Source organism: Pseudorasbora parva, chromosome 14 (genome assembly GCF_024679245.1).
Source record: "Pseudorasbora parva isolate DD20220531a chromosome 14, ASM2467924v1, whole genome shotgun sequence".
NCBI lineage: Eukaryota > Metazoa > Chordata > Actinopteri > Cypriniformes > Gobionidae > Pseudorasbora > Pseudorasbora parva.
Window position 1 is genome coordinate 9,125,481 of NC_090185.1, and position 18,764 is coordinate 9,144,244.

At 40.8% G+C, this 18,764-nt stretch overlaps 2 protein-coding genes across 2 annotated transcripts in view; both read right to left on the bottom strand.

The window, feature by feature from the left end:
* Positions 1-18,764, bottom strand: part of LOC137040049 (ribonuclease-like 3) — a 136,327-nt gene that overhangs the window by 16,032 nt on the left and 101,531 nt on the right. The gene's annotated exons all lie outside the window — the stretch shown is intronic.
* LOC137040050 (ribonuclease-like 3) lies at positions 13,471-15,362 on the bottom strand. The gene is made up of 2 exons (XM_067415473.1): positions 15,134-15,362; positions 13,471-14,901 (listed from the first exon to the last, which is right to left on the bottom strand). The coding sequence occupies exon 2, from the start codon at positions 14,896-14,898 to the stop codon at positions 14,428-14,430; it is 471 nt and encodes a 156-aa protein (XP_067271574.1). The 5' UTR covers positions 14,899-14,901; positions 15,134-15,362; the 3' UTR covers positions 13,471-14,427.

The window sequence follows — 18,764 nt, forward strand, 5'->3', positions numbered from 1 at the left end:
GAAGAACGAACACTTGAAATGAAATCATCTTGATAAAAACTGCCTACAATGACAGAAACCAACTTTGGAAAAAAAAATTATATGAAGTAAAATTTGATTCGTTTACTCCATCAGAATACACAGAGGTGCGAGAGTTATGAGCTATACTGGGACCAACCACCTGGGGGCGATCGAGATTTTAACATGTCATGAGTGCGGCAGGTTAAGTGTTACCATCATGGTGTGTGTGTGTGCGTGTGTGAATGACCATGTGCACTTTCTATATATTGTCCTCCTAAAAGCTGCTTCTGATGAGCTTTGATTCATCGCGTGACTCTCATTGTCTAGGATGACTTAAGGGTGAGTAAAGCATGGGGAACTTCTCTTTCTTTTTGTGTCTTTAAGTGTTGCCCAGTAAACTGGATTTTAAATGTATTAATTATTTTATGAAACCTAACACGACATTCAAATATTTGAAAGTGCATGTGACGCAATTTTTCAGGTGGATATTTTCTCTGTTTGAATTTACAATTACAATTCTATGTCAAATATATTTGAAACAAATAAACAAATAAACAAAAAAACTAGGTGAATTACGTTAACTGAATAAAAAAAATCCATTTCATTAACAGTGCTTGCATTGACATGAAAATAATGCAACAATGTTTGTTTCGACATCTATATCAAGACCAAATACATTAACATTGTTTTATCGATTGCCATGGTAAAAAATATTCAGAAAGTCATCATGATATAAATAATATTTATGCACACTCGATAGTTTAAGCCAACTTCTTGAAGCTAAATTCTCCAGTTTGCTTTATATATTCTACAGTTCAGCACAAAGAAAGTGTTTGTGAAGAGAAAATCTAACACTGATCATCATTGTGTTAGTTAATATGAGCTGCACCACTCACCTTTATTTACTAGTCATCAACCCCGACATAAATACTTTACAAAGATGACATTCATCTGAAATGTTACCTGTTTTTCTGTAAGCGTGTGCTGCTTTTTGAGACCCACTACCAGTTCACTCAATACAATTACTGATCTACAGCAACATAGAAATACACAATTACTGAGATACGAAGTAAAGTAAAAGAGATACTTACAGTCTGTAGTTTGCAGAGAGTATCTGTTCAGATAAGTTCAGGTATCGCCGTTAACTCAGGTCTTGATCCGCAGTCTTTTAATACTCAGAAATTAGCAAATAAAAGTGTGACGTGTGCAGTGAACAGCCAATCACTGAAGAACAAGAGATTAGATCTGAGATGATTATCAAATGACTAAATGTTTTCATTTGTGAAGGTGAATTTAAATTGGCCCTCAACCAGGTTTAAATATTATATAAGCTTAATATAAAATAATTGTATTATCAAAATATTATGTCTTGCATGAATGCATTCATCCTGATTTGGTGATGGTTAAAATCACATCTTTCTGTTTAAGGCCAAGCCTCCGTGTGAAGGCCATTAGAAGGCCAAAAGCTTCCCTTGGATAATGTTGGTAATAAGTGTTTGAACTTTATATTTAATGAAGATCCAGCTCACGTGGGGAAGACATTTGATCCTTCGTGTGTGTGTGTGTGTGTGTGTTAGTGATCCACGGTTCGTGATTATATCCGCCAATCGGGTGGGCCAAGTAATAAAAAATAACATTCCAATTAACTGCGGGTGGATGAGAGAGGAGAAATTGTGTTTGTTTTGTTGTTTCATTTTGCGAGCCCTATGGGTGAATCATTATGCCGATTTCCGTTTCCCCATGCTTTTAAAACAATTCCTCACTTGTACTCGTATGCAAAGCTTATCCAATTATAGCAGTGGGCATTTACTTCCATGTCTTCAGTTCAGCACCCCAATAAAAAAAATGAGTGTTACACGAGAGATACTCAAAACCAGAGTAGAAAATAGCCTATTACTTATTCATTATGATGTTTTTGAATGTGAAAACCATGCAAACGTCATAAGTGACCTCAGACAACAGCATTAAAAAAGCCAGTGCATGACCCCTTTAAGCTCTGTTAATGAGTCTCGCGTCTGGAGAAAGAGAGAATGGCTTCAGATAAAACTAGAGGATATAACACTGAAATATCATTACCACAAACCATCCTGAGTGTTTGTGATGTGATCCGCACTGCTGTTTTGATGCTCTGCTCACTTCAGCTAAAAACAGGAAAATGGTGCTACCATTCTGTCTCATGGTCCAGAAGGAAACATGACGGGGTCTGGATGCGGACTATCCATCATCATCACCATTCTTCGTCTGTCATGGGTTTACTTCATGTAAATATTTGGTGTTTTTGGCACAATAAAATCTTTATTCCCAGTTCTCCTTCCGCACCCCTCTTATTGATGTCTGTGCATCAATAATATATTGGTAAATCTTCATGCTGAAATAACGCTGAGAATAGTAGTTTGACTAACTTAAAATCAGCCAAATAGCTTATTTTATATTCTAGCTTGTCATCATTTTAACAAATGTTTTCATTTGTCACACTTTTGACTTGGATAGATTTTAAATTTTAATATGAATATACACGGTCAAAGATCCCAAGCAGATGAAACACTGATCACCATTATGGTGACTTCAAAACATCTGCAGTACTAAACATATACTTTTGTACAGTGGCATGGTTAAAGACAACTTCATAATGTGAATTCACAACAAGGTTATTTTCGTAAACGAAAACTGAAACTAAGACTAAAACTATTGGTCAAAAAACATTTTCGTAAACTGAAATAAAATTAAAAAATCTGAATGAATAAAAAACTAAAACTAAACTAAACTAACTACTCTTACTAAAAAACTAACTAAAATAAAATAATAATTAGCAAAAACAAATATTCGTTTTCGTTATTAATAAGCTCTCTTTAATGTGGTGTAAAATCTGACTGTGGCGGTTGAGGGAGTGTCTATTGCGCTACTGCGCGTCAAGTGATCTGAGGAGATTAACCGCTGTCCTGTGACGGACGCGTGCAGACAGTCAACACATCGCCAGTCCTAAACGGCAGTTCACAAAGAATCAATGCGTCCGTGGCAGTAAAATGGGAAATAACACAAGGTAATGAGATGCACGTTGAACTTCTTTTAAGCTCACTGTTTTAGAATGCCGTTTCAGAGACGCAGGCGCAAAAGTCAGCCACTATATTAGCAAATAACGTTACTAGCCTACTGTGCGTTTGAGATTTCATGTTTGCATAATATTGACAGGCTCAAAGGTGTTATCATAATCATTTACTACTAATAATATTATTATCTGTGTGGAGACATTTCCCCACAAAGTAGGGAATACCAGGACACACACACACACACACACACACACACACACACACAGGTTTGTTTCACTATATATGTGAGGACATTGCATGGACTTCCATTGATTTTATATCAGGTTAATGATATTTTATATCCCCTAACCCAATCCCTATCCCTAAACCTACCCATCCCAAGAACGTGCAAAACAATAGATTAAAAAAAAACATGTTTTGGCCGATTTGTAAGCCTTTTTAACTAGTGAGGACCAGTCAAATGTCCTTACTAGTCAGTTATCATAATATTTTACTAGATAAGTGAGGACATTGGTCCCCTTTACAATTATAGCACAACAAACACACACACACACACACACACACACACACACACACACACACACACACACACACACACACACACACACACACGCACATGTCTGGTGCGCTATCTTTGTGGGGACTTGCCATATAGACGTAATGGTTTTTATACCATACAAACCATATATTCTATCCCCTTACACTGCCCCTGCCCCTAAACCTACCCATCACAGTAAACTTTCTACATTTTTACATTTTCAAAAGAACTCATTATGTATGATTTATAAGCTTTTGTACCCATGGGGACCTCAATTTAGGTCCCCACAGTGACACGAGTCCCCATGAGTCTGTGTGCATTCAGTTTGAAGTCCTCACCAGGCTAGAAAAACATGTACACACATACACACACACACACACACACACACACACACACACACACACACACACACACACACACACACACACACACACACACACACACACACACACACACACACACACACACACACACACACACACACACACACACACACACAGCAAAACAGTGTGTAGACACTGCTAGCCTACATTGTTCTTCTGAAGAAATTAAAATAAGCTTTTAATTGTTTAACAATATTTCATCTGTTATGAGTGAGTTTGTCTGGAATTTATAATTTTTACTTTTATATTTTACGTTGCATCTATTTTGTTCTTTAAGATAGATCCTCTGAGTATTAGCCTATGTCAAAAATATCAAATATAATTTTTTAATATCAAAATATAATTTCTTTCATTTTTAATCTCCAGATCGTTGTTTGTATAGGTCATAGTTTGACTCAAGCTTTTTTGCTCAAAGGTGAAGACCCAACTTTATGCATGTTTTGTAAGACCTTCCTGGGTTTAAACAATAATGCCCGTTTATCAAGTTATTTCACTTAAGGATGTTTAGTAAGATTAAACTCTAATCTGTGCAAACATTGAACTTTGCTGAAATTACTAAACCTCGATTTGGTCTCTACAGTTCATTATGGTAACTCTGCTAAACTATAATTACTAAAACTATAACTGAAACTAAATAAATAAAAACTAAATAGAAATGTATTTGCAAAATAAAAACTAAACTAAAACTAGCAAAACCATTTGTAAAACTAACTAAAACTAAACTGAAATTTGTAGCAAAATTGAAAACGATAATAAAATAAAAACTAATTTAAAAAAGCAAAACTATAATAACCTTGATTCACAATAAAACAAAAGGAGTAAATTACTGTGTTGAAAAAAATCGCTATGTAAATGAAGGTGATGTCAGCATTACTCAATGAGTTTATTGAGGCACAAGTTGTAGTTAATAGTGGGAATTGGTCCATAATCTAAAGTGTGAATGATTTTTTAAAAGTAGAAATGCCTCAGTAGTAGAAAAGCAAGAAGCACTAAACTGTTTACATTCCTTTACAGATAAAAATACACTTCACACGACAGATAGCAATATGTCGATATTTGTCATGGGTTTTTAGGAAAATGAGTTGAGGCAAGTGTATCGTTGCATCTGTTTCAAATAAACAAACTGTGAAAGTTTGTTGTTTTTCTAACAAACAGACAAAGTCAATGTACATTCTTAACTGCAATTATGCATATAAACATGACAAATCAGCCAGGGGGTATAGACTAACCAATATGTAAATATATTAAAGGCCTCACATGTATAAACAGTTATGTGAACAAAACATTATCTTGATCATACCTATATTTGAATATCTTTTTAAAGCACAATAAACAAAGGTTGGGTTTTACTGTATTTACATTTATAAACATGCATCAAAAAGTCATCTTAGGATATGCTGGGACACATCATCAGGGATGTTCCTGAGGTCATTGGGTGTTTTGAGTCTTTTAACATCTAGACCCAGGCTTGTGTCCCAGCAGCACCGGCCCACAGATCGCTCCTCTTAAAGGGGTACTTCAGCGCTGGGAAGATGAATCTGTATTTAAAGTGGGTCATTAATGTAGTAGAAATGTGAAATTATTTTTTAATTTAGTGCTTTCTAGACTGAGTAAAGATAGAAAATGAATATTTGTCTCATCGGGATGAAAGACAACAATTCCCAGAATGCTTCCCTGCCCTGTGAGGCCACTCCCAAAGCCACCGCTGCTAGATTGCTGAATAACTGATCACTTTCCCACCGCAACCGCGATCATCTTCATAAAATCAGTTCAGTTAGAGAACAGACACTACAATTAAAAACTGAACGTGTGTTCAATAGTGATTTAGCCGCTGAGGAAGTCTCACAGCCCAAAACACCGCAGGAGTCACATTGACAGTCATGGATGAGCTCGTGATGAGAGCTGAGGTAAACGCGACGGCGCTTGCGGCAGGCATTCACAGCGCATGTTCAGTCTGCTGTGTTTTCAGTTCATGCCTTTGAAAGCTTAACTTTCATAGGAATTAGTTACAAACTTACTTTGCTCTGCTGACTGCACCGTTTAAACATGAATGCCTGAGGCTGCAGCTTTGAGTGCTGTGAGTGTGATCTCCATCCCCCACGCGCGAGTTATAAACATGTGGAAATGGCTCCCTCTGCTGGCTGTAGTCTTTAGCCTCTGGCCAACAATTCCTCAGATGGCGCAAATTGACGATATTTGCGTCATGGGAGGAATTTTTCCAGAAATAAAATGCATAAATCTCTTGTCTCAGTGGGATATGAGGGGGGGAAGCACAATCATTTGAATATACTCCAGGGTTTCTACTGATACAAAGCCATATGCTAATCGCTGAAGTAACTCTTTAAGCCACAGCCACCTGGAGGCCCATTCTGTAGCCTCCATTGCAGACTTAAAGGTTTTTTCTACCGTGTTCCCTACCTTGTTGTGTCTGTTTGTTTGTAACGGCTACCTGTGTTTTGACCTTGCCTGTACTTTTGACTACGATTGTGGATTATCCTCTTAATAAAGCTGCTTTTGGATCCTCAGCCTTTGTCTCTCGAGTAGTTACGTTACACCGGCCCTGACCGAGATGATGTTCCTCAGGTAGCAGCCGTGTTTGTTATTGGCCATGGCTTTGGAGATGGACTCTGCAATAGTCTTTGACACCTGATCATTTCACCAGCGGTAGCGTCCCTTGCCCAGGGCTGTTGGGGGAGAGGAGCAGGTGAGTCGTTCCTGGCCCAGATGTGGAGATTTGCTGGGCTAAAGGCTGATTTATGCTTCTGCGTCTGACCTTCACTGCAGGTATGTGTCGGTTTCCATTATTCTTTTGCCTTGTTGTGCATGCCAACGTGCACTTACACATGCAGACCACTAGTGAGCAGTGTCCACAGGCCTTTTGATGGTGCAACCAAGCGGCAACCTCCCGCGATCTCTCTTGAAGCCAATACGGAAGTAATGTAAACTGCAATTCCTCAACTGGCCACTAGGGCTTCAGAAGCAGAATCTCCTTGAGCCCCATGTTAAAATTCCCAACTTTACAGCAGAAAAAAACATGTTTAAAGTGTAAGGAATTGATTCGGATCAAATAACTCAAAGGGGTATTGAATTACAGTGAAATGAACCGTGATACATATGAAATGACTCAAAATGAATAATTAACACTTTATCAGCTTTTCGTCCAGCGATACGTTGAAATTAGAGTACATTATCAATCTTGAATCAGGATCTTACCCATTACAACGGCAATAACATCAATTTTATGTTCACTGTTTGTGAGCTTAACACAGTCGATCAGTTTGAGGCAGTACCTTATAAACACATAGCCAAAGACACTTGTATATATGAAAAAGGTAAACAAAAGTTTATTGAACTATTCAAAACACACACAAACGAAAACACACATTCATACAGTTACTGGGAAAGGGAGGTTTGTTAATGGAAAGGAGTGAAGTCCCAATGATTTCTTAACCACAACCTGAGAATCAATAACTTTATACTAGCAGGTCAACCTTTTTTCGTTCGCTTAGATATGATTTTTTACCAGTTCAGCCAGAATGAAGAGTCATGTACTTGCGTTTGAATGCTCCTACGAGCATGGGTTCCTCTTAGCACGGCGTTGCTCGGCTGGTGGTCAGTTGTTGTGGTCAGAGGGACGAATAGTTGGTTTTGCGGGTTGAAAAGCCGGATCCTGGATGGCGTTAGCCGGTTGCTACGCGACGGGCATCTCTGTAGCGCCACTGCGCTGACTCCAGGAAGTTTTCTACGACGAGTGTGGTGAAGAGCTCTGGGTAGCTCGGAGGATGCTGCGTGCAGACAGGAAAGGCCCGCACGATCAAAGCAGAAGTCAACGCAAAACCATGGCAGTCAGTAAAGCACGAAGCAAAACAAAAAGCGAAGATATCTTGTTGGCCCGAGAGTTTTAAACGGGGCCCAAGGTCCCTCCTTGGGGGCGTCTCCGGCCAATGAGATATTGTTGTGCCACTTCTCCTGTTCGTGCATATCATCAGTGTAATGTCTGATTAAACACTTTTAAGGACCCAACTTTCCTGTTGTGATCACAGTCCATTTTACACAAATTTACCTTGCATCAATATGATGAGAATCATTTATCCATCACTTAGACATCAAACAGTTTGCTATTCCCATGATGGGAGTAGAAGATAGTAAAGAAGGAGGGGAACGACGATGTGTCTGTATAGTGTCTAGGGTGATTTTGGGCCTTTGAAAAGCTCTTAGCGACTCTGTTTCCTAGTTCTAGTATACTATACTAACCTATAGTAAACGGGGAGAGATGTTGTCTCTGGGCCAGTTGGGCATCCTTGATTAGTTTTACGATCGATTCACGTTTCGGAGAGGAGGTCTCTGGAATGCTTTGTTGTGTCGATTTACTGCTGGAATATACATATTCCTAAAACAGCCTGATACAAATTGTGGTTTTGGTCTATACGGCTAATTTTGCCCTTCATGACAATTCTGAGGGGAGTGAATTTTTTTTTTAATAACTCATTGGTTTACATAAGAGATGGAACCAAGTCACACGTGCAAGTCTCAAGTAAGTCCCAAGTATTTTTTTTCCTAAGCAAGTCAAGTCAATTCATAGGCTACATCAAGTCAAGTCACCTTATTATTGTAATTTTACCTGCAGAATCTGATCTTAAAGGGCTAGTTCACCCAAAAATGTAAATTCAGTCATTAATTCCTCTCCCTCCTGTGGTTGGACACCCGTAAGACCGTTCATCTTCACACACAGATGAAGATATTAGTGTTGAAATCCGATGGCTCAGAAAGTCCTTCATTGACACCAATGTCATTTCCTCTCTCAAGACCCATAAAGGCACTAAAGATGTCGTTACAAAGCCCATCTCACTACAGCGGCTCTACAATTATTTTATGAAGCCACGAGAATAGTTGTGCGCGCTAAAGAAACTAAATAACGACTTATATAGTGATGGGCCAATTTCAAAACAAAATCCCGGTATCCCTCCGGCTGACATGTTGATGTGATCTGATCTAAGTGGGCGTGGTCTCCGTAAGGAACGAGAGGGCATGACTGATGATAGTTTCGTGATCGGGTCATGACAGCGCTATTCTCAGCCTGCGCTGCAGCTGGGTCAACTTATTTTTTTTAAAAAATGATTTATATATTTTATATTCAAACTGAACACATGATGTGATTAACACTCAAGTCATTCAAGTCATCATGTCTCAAGTCAAGTCAAGTCCCGAGTCTTTAACTTTCAAGTCCGAGTCAAGTCTCAAGTCATAAAAATAGCGAATCGAGTCGAGTCGACTCGAGTCCAAGTCCCCATGTCTCAAGTCCCAATGTCATGTAATGGCACTTGCATCTACCTGCCGCTAATGCACTGCTAATGCTCCTTCACGAGTTTGTGTGCCCATATAATCTTAGTGAAAGTGGAAAACAGATTTGGCTTGCTGTCTGCTATAGAGGGGCTCGGAGAGGATATTCTGCCCGAGCTCCGATTGCCCCCCTATAACAGGCAAATTGAATGAATAAAATAATGAATGAATGAGTCATTTATATAGCGCTTTCATATGTACTACTGTACACCCAAAGCGCTTTACACTCGTGTCAGGGATATCTCCTGAACCACCACCAATGTGGTGTACAAAATTGTACAAAAGGAGGAGCAGGGGAGGAGGAGGGATGCTTCAGGAACTAAAAAGGGGAAGAGGTAAGCTGCTGGTTTTATACCTTGGTATTAATTGAAAGATTAGATGGGCGTACTCCTCCCGAAATTACGTTTATTAACTTCACTTCACTTTGCTGTCTGCTATAGAGGGGCTCAGAGAGGATATTCTACCCGAGCTCCGATTGCCCCCCAAAAACATAATGCAGAAATAGACAGCAAGCAAGAATCATGGAAATTTGAACAGCTCATGATTACGGGAGGAGTCTGCATAATTATTCCAGAAGACCCCCCAAAGTTGTTAAATAGACTGAATGGAAGATGGCACTGTAGCAGTATTGAGGTAGGTAACTGCTGTGGCAGTTTATGAAATAGGTGAGGGGTTGCAGCAGCAGTCAGGCATTGAGCGGGGCACTGCAGCAGCATCAAGCAAAACACTGCAGCAACATTCTTGAATTGACAGGGCACTGCAGCAGCATCGAGCAAAGCACTGCGGCAGCATTCTCAACCTGGCAAGACACTTTAGCAGCCTTCAGCATTCTCGAATTGGTGAGGCACTGCAGCAGCTTCAAGCAAAGCACTGCAGCAGCATTCTCAAACTGGCGGGGAACTGCAGCAGCCTCCAGCATTCTCAAATTGGTGGGGCACTGGAGCGGCAGTCTCAAAATGGCGGGGCAATGCAGCAGCATTGAGCAAAACACTGCAGCGGAAGTCTCAAGATGGCGGGGCACTGCAGCGGCAGTCTCAAGATGGCGGGGCACTGCAGCGGCAGTCGCAAGATGGCGGGGCACTGCAGCAGCAGTCTCAAAATGGCAGAGCACTGTAGCAGCAGTCTCAAATTAGCGGGGCACTGCAGCGGCAGTATCAAGCAAAGCATGGCAACGGCAGTCACAAAATAACGAAGCACTGCAGTGGCAGTATCAAATTGAGAAGCACTACAGCGGCTGCATCAAATTGGAGGAGCACTACAGCGGCAATATTAAATTGTGGAGCACTGGGCACTGCAGCGGCAGTATCAAGCAAAGGATTGCAGCGGCAGTCAGGAATTAGCGAAGGACTGCAATGGCAGCATCAAATAGGAGAAGCACTGCAGCATCAAATTGGCGGAGTACTGCGGTGGCAGCATCAAAAGTTAAGCACGCCGCATAAAATTGGTGCAGCACTGCAGTGGCAGAATCAAATTGCGGAGCACTGCAGCATCAAATTGCGAAGCACTGCAGCGGCTGCATCAAATGGTGGAGCATTGCAGTGGCAGCATCAAATAGGAGAAGCACTGCAGTGGCAGTATCAAATTGTGGAGCACTGGAGGGGCAGCATCAAAATGGAGGAGCAGTGGAGCGGCAGCATAAAATTGGAGGAGCATTGCAGCAGCAGTATTGAATTGTGGCTCACTGCAGCATCGAAAAAGGAGGAGCACTGCAGTGGCAGCCTCCAATAGGAGGAGGACTGCAGAGGCAGCATTAAATAGGAGGAGCACTGCAGAGGCAGCATTAAACTGGTGGAGCACTGCAGCAGCAATGTCAAATTGCGGAGTGCGGCAGCGGCAAATTGTGGAGCACTGCAGCGGCAAATTGAGGAGCACTGCAGCGGCAAATTGAGGAGCACTGCATCGGAAACATCAAATTGGTGGAGCACTGCTACAGCAGCGTTAAATTGCGGAGCACTGCAGCGGCAGCATCAAATAGAAGGAGCACTGCAACGGCAGTGTCAAAATGGCGGAGCACTGTAGCATCAAAAATAGGAGAAACACTGCAGCGGCAGCATCAAATAGGAGGAACACTGCAGCGGCAGTGTCAAAATGGTGGAGCACAGCAGCGGCAGCATTAAATAGGAGGTGCACTGCATCGGCAGCATCAAAATGGCGGAGCACAGCAGCATTAAATAGGAAGAGCACTACAGCGGCAGCATTAAATAGGAGGTGCACTGCATCGGCAGCATCAAAATGGTGGAGCACTGCAGCAGCAGTGTTCAATTGCGGAGCACTGCAGCGGTTGCGTCAAAATGGCGGAGCACTGCAGTGGCAGCATCAAATAGAAGGAGCACTACAGCGGCAGTGTCAAAATGGCAGAGCACTGTAGCATCAAAATAGGAGAAAAACTGCAGCGGCAGCATGAAATAGAAGGAGCACCCGCTGAAATGGAAAACCCGCGCTGGATACGCTTGCCTGAGCACGTTGACGGACCATTTCTCAGCAGGAGGTACGAGGCTTAACGTTACTGCTGAAGAGGATGATGTTGATGATGATGAAGGCCTCGATGCATCACGATGAGTATCGACCGAGCCCCGTGATGATTCTAGATGGAAGAAGAGGGAGGTTTTCTTGAGCGAGGTGTTATGTGCAGCGGAGAGACCGGCGATCTGGAGATCAACAGGTGAAATGAGCATCGAAGCCAGTCAAGCAGAGTTGGGCAGGCCAAATGCTTCAGGAACTAAAAAGGGGAAGAGGTAAGTTGCTGGTTTTATACTTTGGTATTAATTGAAAGATTAGATGGGCGTACTCCTCCCGAAATTACGTTTATTAACTTCACAAAGAACGCCGAAGACGAGCAGAAATGAGATCTACAGCTAACTGCTTGTAGTATGTCAGAGACGCTCATCAGGTAAATGAGTGAAACGCATACAAAACACACATTTAGCTGTTCATTTCCGCGATTTAGTACGATCACGTTCACATCAGCAGCGAACCGTACCAGAGTTCACATGAACTGAACCCCAGACCACCTCTTTACGCGGACTTGCTTAAACTCAGATATTATTACTGGATGACCAATTTTTTACTGTAATCCAGTCTAGAGGTCATGAATGCATTAACTTTTTTTTGCATCAGAGACTGATAACATGTTCTGTAGCTTAGCGATGTTTCTGAGATGGATAAGCGGCCACCGGCCGGTGTCTGGCTCTGATGGTGTGGTTACAGTAAAGGCTCTGATAGGGGGCAGCCGAATGTCATTGGACAGGGAGCCTCTGCCCTCAACTTCTGATGCCTTAACCAACATATTCATGGCAAGAGCACTGACTGACATGGTACACCAAGTACTGATCCCCTTTTCAAGCTGGTCCCATTCTGATGCTAAGTTTCCCAAAGTGACTCTAAGCCTGAAGCTCCTGTAATAGTTCAGAATGAGGTCCTTTATCTTACTCTAAGTTTCCAAATTGCAGTATCAAATAAATCAAAAGCAGAAGTGGACGCAATACTGTTTTGGGTATTAGCTTTGAATAAATTCCCTGATGCATTATGTATTCTTCACATATAGTGAACAGACATGAAATAGAGTATTATGAAGAAATTTGGTCTGCTTATTTTAGTTCTCTTTAATTAAAAATTAAAAATATGTCAATGAATAGGTGGTGCAAAAACAACCCAAATAGTATTTTATAGTCTATTTTAAAAGTAAAAGCAAAAAGTACTAAACTGTGTTCATGCTATTGCTAATAAAGACACACACTCCACTCATTGGGAACTAATCATACCTCAATAATATAGTTTCAACATTTGAGTTTTTGTGTGACTAGCATGAGTCAGTCTAAACATCACATCATGCATAATTTGGTATGATGACAGATCACACGTTTTGATTAAGAGAACTTTGCATTGCTAACAGAAGATGCTCAAAGACGATAACAAACACGTTCTCAGTCCAACACGCAAGGAAACACTCACGCAGTGTCATGGAGAAAAGTCTTCTCAATCTTGCAAAAGTAATGCTCAAGATGCAGACTTCCAGAACTCAAAATAAGACCTGCAGGACATCTGAGTCTGTCTCTTGCCAGATCTTTACTCTTCCCTATAGTTGTTAAACATCAGGCCATTTTTAATATAACTCTGATTGTATTTGTCTGAGAGAAGAATGTCACATACAGCTAGGATGACTTGAGAGGGGGAGTAAATATGGCTAATTTTCACTTTTCACTGCTTCGGTTTTGTGTTGACACATTTAAAGGATTTTGCTGTATGACTTTTGAATGGACTTGGTCTTGAAGATCTGGTATCTGCTTTTACACATTATTACTAACTCACACATGATGCCCTCATGAAGAATCATTTGCAGAATCAGATGTGATGCCAGCGGGACACAGTAGTTTGGCACATGTTATTCAGTGTCTTAAACACCAGATGGCCACACAGAACACCATTTGAAAAGCTTCCAGTGAATGAACTCCTTTAAACAAATGTCGTTCCATACCCATATGACCTTTATTCTGTGGAAGATTAAGTTTCTCAACATATATAATGTAAGTCTGTGGTAATCAAAACAGTTTAGTTAAAATATCTTCTAGGGTTCCACAGAAGAAAAAACAACTACAGGTTCAGAATGACATGAGGGCGAGTAAATGATGGCAGAGTTTATCCCTTTAAAATACAGATGAGAGAAATAATGTGATTAATATACAGTGGCCTAATTTGGTGCCCTTGCCTGAATTTTGACATTTGTTATTATTCTTTTTAAACATAGGCTTATGATTACTTTATGGTTATGACACTGTTTTGCATATTCATGGACACAAATGTGCACCCTCCACATGTTTTTTAATGTTTTTTAATGCTCAAAAAGTGTTTAACAGAGTGATTAAAAGGTCATTGAATCTTGCACATGATAAGAGACATGCATGAACAAGTGCCGAATGTCCATAAACATAAAATATATATTTTTTAACATTATGCTCATTTAAAGTAAATGATGAGAGAGTGAAGATATCCTCGTTCATATCAGAGTCTCATAAAGACAGAGGGGTGAATTTCATTTTAGCAGAAGTTAAACTTGAATGCTGTTCTTCAAAAGCAAGAACTGCTTCTGCTCAAATATAATTAGAAATTGTAAGAAAGCTTTTTAAAATAACACGGTGCTCTGTGAGGTCTTCTTCGGTATGCCTTCTTCATAATGTACAGGCCAGCCTTCTGCACAGCCCAACACTACATAACGAGTGGACTTCTTCCCTTTACCATATTCACATCTTGGGGGTCTCACCCCACTTTGTAATTTGCATGAGATGACAGGAAAAGGCTGGTTGCTCTTAAACAGGTTACCGCCCTGTGGAGTTCCTCCTCTGCCACAAACCGCTCTTATATTATTTGAGTTTGCTTGTATGAAGGTGTTGACAGGTTTGCAGCCATCATCAGTTCCAGTAATGCCTCTTTTTCTGATTTCACTGCTACACTTCTGCTCGCTCATATCAGGGCCGAAATGCTGATTGAGGAATTTTTGATAACGGGGCTTTATATGGTCTGGTTGAGCATGAAGAGTGGAGAATGACACACAGAAGACCAGCAGCAGAATCACAGCAGACTGACGAATCTCCATGACCTGATGAACAAAACACAGATTTAAACACCTTTACTGACATTTGAATGTCCCCGGTTTACCCCAGAAAAACCCCAGAAAAACACACTCTCAAAGTGTGTTGCTTTTGTATACTGATAACTCAAGATTATTGATAGACCGTCTTTTTTCGCTCTCCCCAAAAAAATCCACTTAAAAGGAGCAGCAACATACATGTTATAAAAATCTAAAATGAGTTGTGTGAACCGATACTCACAGGTTGCCGTCTATAGTAAACCTAAGGCCTGTATGAAGATGCTCCAAAGTCCAAGTGAATGCAGTCTGGCTTGGTGTTAGATTAATTTTCAGGTAGACTATCTGCCAATCTCAAAGATATCAGTCATCTGGAAACAGACGCCTCAACCTGGGATGTGTGCTGGCGTGAGATCTCTGGAGAATGATCAAGCAGACACAGAGTTCAAGCTTCTCTCAAGTTTATTAAGGCAGAAGAGTCATATTTATACACAAGGTAAAGCAGAATCCTCCACGATGTCCAGGCCATCCAATCATAGCACTCAAAGATCAACCCCTACCATATAAAGCATATTAAGAAATATAATAACGAGTAAACGTTCAAATGTATCTTGAGTTCCTGTTTGCATGCAAGTGTATAAGTGTGTCCAAGGCCTAGTCCATGATGTGCACATAACATAACGAAAAGATGTTACACAAGGGCAGCCTTACACAAGAATTGTCAAAAGTGGAGCCTAAGAAAATGTTAACACTATGACCCTGGCATAAAATGTCATAAAACTTTGATCCCCAGTCTATAAGTTCTTGTACATGGAAGCAGTCAATCGTGTGACATAAGAAGAGTTGTAGAGTAAGAGACTTTAAGAGATCATAACCAAATGGTAGAAATAATTTAAACACATTATATCAGCAACAGGCAATACTATTGCTGCAGTGAACATTTCAGAGAACTGCTGAGAGAAAATCACAAAATGTGTCATTACCAAAGTAAATATTGACTTAGAACAAGATGTATATAATCTTGCTATAGTATTGGGACATCTATCTAAATCATTGATTTCAGGTGTTAAATCACTCCCATGGCCACAGGTGTATAAATCAAGCACTAGATAAGCAGACGCTTCTACAAACATTAGTGAAAGAATGGGTCACCCTCAGGAGCTCAGTGAACTCAAGCGTGGTACCGTGACAGGTTGCCACCTGTGCAATAAGTCCATTCGTGAAATTTCCTCACTACTAAATATTCCACGGTCAACTTTTAGTGGTATTATAACAAAGTGGAGCAATTGGGAATAACAGCAACTCATCCACGAAGTGGGTTGTTTTTCAAGGGGTTGGGCTTGGCCCCTTAGCTCCAGTGAAAGGAACTCTTAATGCTTCAGCATTAAGACATTTTGGACAATTTTGGGGAAGGCCACTTCCTATTCCAACATGACGGCACACCAGTGCACAAAGTGTGTTCTGACCTTAACCCGATAGATCACCTTTGGGATGAATTAGGGCGGAGACTGTCAATCAATCAACTTTATTTATATAGCGCTTTTACAATCACGATTGTGTCAACAGCAGCCTCACAGTGTCAAACAGGACAATACTGCAACAAAATCTGATTTGGCTGCACAGTCGCTCTGGAGAAAACAGCGACGCAACCAGCCCACCCTAATTTATCATATAGCGACAATGCCGGCAGATCAGCATCATAGTTTATAGAATTAAATAAAACCCAATCCATAAACTTAATTTGTATAGCTAGTTAAATAACTTTGATCATAATTTTAGTGTCCCCAACTGAGCAAGCCAAGCCAAAGGCGACAGTGGCAAGAAACCAAAACTCCATCAGGGCATGATGGAGAAAAATAAACTTTGAGAGAAACCAGACTCAGTCGGGGTGCCAGTTCTCCTCCAGCCTATTAACACACAGTGTATGATTATTATTCTGGCAACCTTACAGGTCAGAAATCATATTAGATTGGAATATTCAAAATGTCAGGGTATCGCGGAAGAGACGGATTTATTTAGGATGGGGCGTCGAAAACACAAGAGTATGGATACTTGAAAGATTGAAGTTATTGCGCCGGAGACGGTTTTTGAGCATGACGTGCCGGTGAAGCAAATTCAAAGGACACACCAATTGACACGGCTCAGCAGACACTCCAGGATGCGCTGGTCATGACCAGGCAGGTCCACCATCCGATCCGGACACGGCCCAGATCCGGGATAAACCTCGGGATAAACAGAGAGACTAACATTAGTGTAGATGCCACTCTTTTTATGATGTAACGAATACATCAGGTGTTATGGGAAGTGTTCCCGGTTCCGGCTGACCTAGTTAATGCAGCCGAACAATCAGTCAATTGATTTGAATAATGAAATTTAAAAATGTTCTATGTGTATGCCATAGTAAAGAGATGTGGTTTTAGTCTAGATTTAAACTGACAGAGTGTGTCTGCTTCCCGAACAATGCTAGGAAGACTATTCCAGAGTTTAGGTGCTAAATAGGAAAAGGATCGACCGCCTGCAGTTGATTTAGATATTCTAGGTATTATCAACTGGCCAGAGTTTTGAGACCGCAATAGATGTGATGGAGTATAATGTGTTAAGAGCTCGCTTAAGTACCGGGGAGCTAAACTATTTAGTGCTTTGTAAGTAATAAGCAAGATTTTAAAATGTATGCGATGTTAAATAGGGAGCCAGTGCAGTGTTGACAGAACTGGACTAATGTGATCATATTTCCTGGTTCTAGTAAGAACTCTAGCTGCTGCATTTTGGACCAGCTGGAGTTTGTTTATTAAGCGACCAGGGCAACCACCCAGTAGAGCATTACAATAATCTAGCCTTGAGCTCATGAACGCATGTACTAACTGTTCAGCATTTGGCATTGAAAGCATGTGCCGTAATTTAGATATATTATTAAAGGTGCACTATGCAGCTTTCTTCCACTGGAGGGCGCCTATTCAAAACAAATCGTAGTTTGATGACGCAAAGTGTGAGCGCAGCATCTTGGGAGATGTGGTCTTCACATCACAGCCGGTGGAAAATAGGACTCGGGCAGAAATCACGTTCATGCATGCGGTTATTAACGTTACTGTAGTCTAAAGCAGAGCAGGACCGAGTGTTGTGGACCTGAGCACAGCTGCTGGAGCGATTGTTAAACAAATACCCGCCTCGCAAATACCGGGACTTTTATTATGACGGGACGGGACACATCCGCCGGGCGCCTGCACAGATCCGCTCTTCCAGTTATGATTTTGAGGTAATGTAGCTCTGTTTATCATATTAGATACATTTAAGTGTGTTCAAAACGATGTTATGACTTTACTCCGTGCGTTCATTTGTTCACGTAAAGCACTCCTGCGAAATAAAAGCAGAAACCGAGGGTAACGCAGATATGACGCAATTGACAGGCGACTCCCTCAAATGCAATGCTGAAACGTCCCTGTCCTTAGTTAAAATAGCAATTTTCTCACAATTTACAAATAGTTGGAAACTTCTGGGATATTGTAGGTACTCAACTGAACAAAATATATAACACCGGCCTAGTGGTTTTTGGATATTTTACTGCAAAAATACTACATAGTGCACCTTTAAGATGGTAGAATGCAGTTTTTGTGATGCTAGAAACGTGGCTTTCAAATGAAAGATTGGTATCAAAGAGCACACCCAGGTTCCTCACTGATGACGAGGGCTTAACAGAGCAGTCATCAAGTGTTAGACAGTATTCTCGGTTACTACTTGTGGAGCTTTTCTGTCCAATAATTAAACATTCAGTTTTATCTGAATTAAGTTGCAGGAAATTACTATTCATCCAATTTTTTATATCAGCTTTGCATTCCGTTTATCTTGTGAATTGGTAAGTTTCGTCAGGGTGAGGAGAA